Here is a 7500-nt window from a genome sequence, read left to right on the forward strand (position 1 = left end):
CATGGCTTTATCAACACATGGCTTTATCAACACATGGCTTTATCAACACACTGGCTTCATCAACACACTGGCTTTATCAACACACTGGCTTTATCAACACATGGCTTTATCAACACATGGCTTTATCAACACACTGGCTTCATCAACACACTGGCTTTATCAACACACTGGCTTCATCAACACACTGGCTTCATCAACACACTGGCTTCATCAACACACTGGCTTTATCAACACATGGCTTTATCAACACACTGGCTTTATCAACACATGGCTTTATCAACACATGGCTTTATCAACACATGGCTTTATCAACACATGGCTTTATCAATCCACTGGCTTTATCAACACACTGGCTTTATCAACACACTGGCTTCATCAACACACTGGCTTCATAAACACACTGGCTTTATCAACACACTGGCTTCATCAACACACTGGCTTTATCAACACACTGGCTTCATCAACACACTGGCTTCATCAACACACTGGCTTTATCAACACACTGGCTTTATCAACACACTGGCTTTATCAACCTTTATCAATCAGCTTGGTAACGGCTTGCTAACAGCTTGGTAACAGCCTGGTAACAGCTTGGTAATAGCTTGGTAACAGCTTGATAACAGCTTGTTAACAGCTTGGTAACAGCTTGGTAACAACTTGGTAACAGCCTGGTAATGGCTTGGTAACAGCTTGGTAACAGCTTGGTAACGGCTTGGTAACGGCTTGGTAACAGCCTGGTAACGGCTTGGTAACGGCTTGGTAGCGGCCTGGTAACTGCTTGGTAACGGCCTGGTAAATGCTTGCTAACGGCTTGATAACAGCCTGATAACAGCTTGGTAACAGCCTGATAGCAGCTTGGTAACAGCCTGATAGCAGCTTGGTAACAGCTTGGTAACTGCTTGGTAACGGCTTGGTAACAGCCTGATAACAGCTTGGTCCAGCTTGGTAACAGCTTGGTAACAGATTGGTAACAGCTTGGTAACAGCTTGGTAACGGCTTGGTAACAGCTTGGTCCAGCTTGGTCCAGCTTGGTCCAGTTTGGTAATAGCTTGGTAACAACTTGGTAACTGCTTGGTAACAACTTGGTAACAGCTTGGTAACAACTTGGTAACGGCCTGGTAACGGCTTGGTAACAACTTGGTAACGGCTTGGTAACGGCTTGGTAACAGCTTGGTAACAGCTTGGTAACAGCTTGGTAACAGCTTGGTAACGGCTTGGTAACAGCTTGGTAACAGCCTGGTAACAGCTTGGTAACAGCTTGGTAACAGCTTGGTAACGGCTTGGTAACAGCCTGGTCACGGCTTGGTAACAGCCTGGTCACGGCTTGGTAACAGCCTGGTCACGGCTTGGTAACAGCTTGGTAACGGCTTGGTAACAGCTTGGTCCAGCTTGGTAATAGCTTGGTAACAACTTGGTAACTGCTTGGTAACAACTTGGTAACAGCTTGGTAACAGCCTGGTAATAGCTTGGTAACAGCTTGGTAACGGCTTGGTAACGGCTTGGTAACAGCTTGGCAACAGCTTGGTAACAGCTTGGTAACTGCTTGGTAACAGCTTGGTAACAACCTGGTAACAGCTTGGTAACAGCTTGGTAACAACTTGGTAACAGCCTGGTAACGGCTTGGTAACAGCTTGGTAACAGCCTGGTAACGGCTTGGTAACAGCTTGGTAACGGCTTGGTAACAGCCTGGTAACGGCTTGGTAACGGCCTGGTAACGGCTTGGTAACGGCTTGGTAACAGCCTGATAACAGCTTGGTAACAGCCTGATAACAGCTTGGTCCAGCTTGTTCCAGCTTGGTAACAGCTTGGTAACGGCTTGGTAACAGCTTGGTAACTGCTTGGTAACAACTTGGTAACGGCTTGGTAACGGCTTGGTAACAACTTGGTAACTGCTTGGTAACAGCTTGGTAACGGCTTGGTAACAGCTTGGTAACGGCTTGGTAACGGCTTGTTAACGGCTTGGTAACGGCTTGATAACGGCTTGGTAACAGCTTGGTAATGGCCTGGTAACGGCTTGGTAACGGCTTGGTAACAGCCTGATAACAGCTTGGTAACAGCCTGATAACAGCTTGGTCCAGCTTGTTCCAGCTTGGTAACAGCTTGGTAACGGCTTGGTAACAGCTTGGTAACTGCTTGGTAACAACTTGGTAACGGCTTGGTAACGGCTTGGTAACAACTTGGTAACTGCTTGGTAACAGCTTGGTAACGGCTTGGTAACAGCTTGGTAACAGCTTGGTAACAGCTTGGTAACAGCTTGGTCCAGCTTGGTAACAGCTTGGTAACAGCTTGGTAACAACTTGGTAACAGCTTGGTAACAACTTGGTAACAGCCTGGTAACAACTTGGTAACAGCCTGGTAACAACTTGGTAACAGCCTGGTAACAACCTCACATGCTGTAATAACTCTAGGGATATAAACCGATTGACAATTAGGCCTGATGGAGGAGAGAATGGAGGAGAGAATGGAGGAGAGTGGTGAGAATGGAGAAGAGAATGGAGGAGAGAGTGGAGGAGAGTGGAGGAGAGAATGGAGGAGAGTGGAGGAGTTAATGGAGGAGAGAATGGAGGAGAGAATGGATGAGAATAGAGGAGAGAATGGAGGAGAGAATGGAGGAGAATAGAGGAGAATAGAGGAGAGAATGGAGGAGAGAATGGAGGAGAATAGAGGAGAATAGAGGAAAGAATGGAGGAGAGAATGGAGGAGAGAATGGAGGAGAGAATGGAGGAGAATAGAAGAAAGAATGGAGGAGAGAATGGAGGAGAGAATGGAGGAGAGAATGGAGGAGAATAGAGGAAAGAATGGAGGAGAGAATGGAGGAGAGAATGGAAGAGAGAATGGAGGAGAGAATGGAGGAGAGAATGGAGGAGAATAGAGCAGAGAATGGAGAAGAGAATGGAGGAAAGAATGGAGGAGAGAATGGAGGGGAGAATGGAGGAGAATAGAGGAAAAAATGGAGGAGAGAATGGAGGAGAGAATGGAGGAGAGAATGGAGGAGAAAATGGAGGAGAGAATGGAGGAGAGAATGGAGGGGAGAATGGAGGAGAATAGAGGAAAGAATGGAGGAGAGAATGGAGGAGAGAATGGAGGAGAATAGAGGAGAGAATGGAGGAGAGAATGGAGGAGAGAATGGAGGAGAGAATGGAGGGGAGAATGGAGGAGAATAGAGGAGAGAATGGAGGAGAGAATGGAGGAGAGAATGGAGGAGAGAATGGAGGGGAGAATGGAGGAGAGAATGGAGGAGAGAATGGAGGAGAGAATGGAGGAGAGAATGGAGGAGAGAATGGAGGAGAATAGAGGAGAGAATGGAGGAGAGAATGGAGGAGAGAATGGAGGAGAGAATGGAGGGGAGAATGGAGGAGAGAATGGAGGAGAGAATGGAGGGGAGAATGGAGGAGAATAGAGGAAAGAATGGAGGAGAGAATGGAGGGGAGAATGGAGGAGAATAGAGGAAAGAATGGAGGAGAGAATGGAGGAGAGAATGGAGGAGAGAATGGAGGGGAGAATGGAGGAGAATAGAGGAAAGAATGGAGGAGAGAATGGAGGAGAGAATGGAGGAGAGAATGGAGGAGAATAGAGTAGAGAATGGAGAAGAGAATGGAGGAGAGAATGGAGGAGAGAAAGGAGGAGAGAATGGAGGAGAGAATGGAGGAGAGAATGGAGGAGAATAGAGGAGAGAATGGAGAAGAGAATGGAGGAGAGAATGGAGGAGAGAAAGGAGGAGAGAATGGAGGAGAGAAAGGAGGAGAGAATGGAGGAGAGAATGGAGGAGAGAATGGAGGAGAATAGAGGAGAGAATGGAGAAGAGAATGTAGGAGAGAATGGAGGAGAGAAAGGAGGAGAGAATGGAGGAGAGTAGAGGACAGAGCCCCCCACACACAGACCCCCCCCCCCTCCCCATTCACCTGGACAGTTAGACTGTTATGCTCAGTCTGTTAAAACATAGAAAGCACATGGATGTGGAGAAGGTGAAGGCTACTCACTGGCATGGCGTTGTTGAGCGTAGTGTTGTACACACAGGAGCGCATGGTGTACTCTGTCAGGCACCCTTCAAACAGCTGGAGAGACTCGGACACCTTGTCCTGGAAATCCTCTGCAGACTTATTAGTGATCCCAAAGTAGAGATAGTCGGAGTACAACCTGAGACAACAAACAACAACAACAACACCACCATCAACATCACCAACACCACCACCAACAACTACAAAACCACCATCAACATAACCACCATCAACATCATCACCATCAACACCACCATCAACTACAACAACACCACCATAAACACCACCATAAACATCACCAACAACTACAAAACCACCATTAACATAACCACCATCAACATCATCACCATCAACACCACCATCAACTACAACAACACCACCATAAACACCACCATAAACATCACCAACAACTACAAAACCACCATTAACATAACCACCATCAACATCAACAACATCAACTACACCATCAACATCAACAACATCAACTACACCACCACCATCAACACCACCACCAACATCAACACCACCACCATCAACACCACCACCAACATCAACACCACCATCAACTACAACAACACCACCACCTTCAACACCACCATCAACACCACCATCAACACCACCACCAACATCAACACCACCATCAACACCACCATCAACACCACCACCAACATCAACACCACCATCAACTACAACAACACCACCACCATCAACACCACCACCAACAACACCACCATCAACTACAACACCACCATCAACTACAACACCACCAACCAACATCAACACCACCATCAACTACAACAACACCACCACCATCAACACCACCACCAACAACACCACCATCAACTACAACACCACCATCAACTACAACACCACCAACCAACATCAACACCACCATCAACTACAACAACACCACCACCATCAACACCACCACCATCAACACCACCATCAACTACAACACCACCATCAACTACAACACCACCAACCAACATCAACACCACCATCAACTACAACACCACCAACCAACATCAACACCACCATCAACTACAACAACACCACCACCTTCAACACCACCATCAACACCACCATCAACACCACCACCAACATCAACACCACCATCAACTACAACAACACCACCACCATCAACACCACCATCAACTACAACAACACCACCACCTTCAACACCACCATCAACACCACCATCAACACCACCACCAACATCAACACCACCATCAACACCACCATCAACACCACCACCAACATCAACACCACCATCAACACCACCACCACCATCAACACCACCACCAACATCAACAACACCAACAACTACAACAACACCACCATCAACATCAACAACACCACCATCAACACCACCACCAACATCAACACCACCATCAACAACAACACCACCATCAACATCAACAACACCACCATCAACACCACCACCAACAACAACAACACCAACAACTACAACAACACCACCATCAACATCAACAACAACACCACCACCATCAACACCACCACCAACATCAACACCACCATCAACAACAACACCACCATCAACACCACCATCAACAACAACACCACCATCAACAACAACACCACCACCACCAACACCACCACCAACATCAACACCACCATCAACTACAACAACACCACCACCATCAACACCACCACGACCATCAACAACAACACCACCATCAAGACCACCACCAACAACAACAACACCAACAACTACAACAACACCACCATCAACACCACCACCAACACCACCATCAACTACAACAACACCACCATCAACACCACCACCAACATCAACACCACCATCAACTACAACAACACCACCATCAACACCACCACCAACATCAACACCACCACCATCAACAACAACACCACCACCACCAACACCACCACCAACATCAACACCACCATCAACTACAACAACACCACCACCATCAACACCACCACGACCATCAACACCACCACCAACACCACCATCAACTACAACAACACCACCATCAACACCACCACCAACATCAACACCACCATCAACTACAACAACACCACCATCAACATCACCACCATCAACACCACCAACAACAACAACAACACCAACAACTACAAAAACACCACCATCAACAACAACACCACCATCAACAACACCATCAACATCAACAACACCACCATCAACATCACCAACATCAACACCACCATCAACAACACCACCATCAACAACACCACCATCAACACCACCACCAACAACTACAACACCACCATCAACACCACCATCAACTACAACAACACTACCATCAACACCACCACCATCAACACCACCACCAACAACAACACCACCACCATCATAAACAACACCACCACCATCAACAACAACACCACCACCATCAACAACAACAACACCAACAACTACAAAAACACCACCATCAACATCAACAACAACACCAACAACTACAAAAACACCACCATCAACATCAACAACAACACCACCACCATCAACACCACCACCATCAACACCACCATCAACACCACCACCATCAACAACACCACCACCATCAACTACAACACCACCATCAACTACAACACCACCATCAACAACACCACCACCATCAACTACAACACCACCATCAACTACAACACCACCATCAACTACAACACCACCATCAACACCACCATCAACAACACCACCATTAACAACACCACCATCAACTACAACACCACCATCAACAACACCACCATCAACAACACCACCATCAACAACACCACCATCAACTACAACACCACCATCAACACCACCACCACCATCAACTACAACACCACCATCAACTACAACACCACCATCAACAACACCACCACCATCAACTACAACACCACCATCAACTACAACACCACCATCAACAACACCACCACCATCAACACCACCACCACCATCAACTACAACACCACCATCAACTACAACACCACCATCAACTACAACACCACCATCAACAACACCACCACCATCAACTACAACACCACCATCAACAACACCACCACCATCAACAACACCACCACCATCAACTACAACACCACCATCAACTACAACACCACCACCATCAACTACAACACCACCATCAACAACACCACCACCATCAACTACAACACCACCATCAACTACAACACCACCACCATCAACTACAACACCACCATCAACACCACCATCAACACCACCATCAACAACACCACCATCAACAACACCACCATCAACTACAACAACACCACCATCAACTACAACACCACCACCATCAACTACAACACCACCATCAACATCACCACCATCAACACCACCATCAACAACACCACCATCAACAACACCACCATCAACTACAACACCACCATCAACTACAACACCACCACCATCAACATCAACACCACCATCAACAACACCACCACCATCAACTACAACACCACCATCAACTACAACACCACCATCAACAACACCACCATCAACAAC

General features: G+C 47.0%; 1 protein-coding gene across 2 annotated transcripts in view; it reads right to left on the bottom strand.

The window, feature by feature from the left end:
• LOC110513623 (carbohydrate sulfotransferase 15) overlaps positions 1–7500 on the bottom strand; it is a 43273-nt gene that overhangs the window by 7831 nt on the left and 27942 nt on the right. For both annotated transcript variants that reach the window (XM_036972613.1, XM_036972612.1), the window contains one exon: positions 3981–4137. In XM_036972613.1, coding sequence (XP_036828508.1) covers positions 3981–4137 — 157 coding nt within the window. The remainder of the gene's footprint in view (positions 1–3980; positions 4138–7500) is intronic.

Source organism: Oncorhynchus mykiss, unplaced genomic scaffold, assembly GCF_013265735.2.
Source record: "Oncorhynchus mykiss isolate Arlee unplaced genomic scaffold, USDA_OmykA_1.1 un_scaffold_186, whole genome shotgun sequence".
NCBI lineage: Eukaryota > Metazoa > Chordata > Actinopteri > Salmoniformes > Salmonidae > Oncorhynchus > Oncorhynchus mykiss.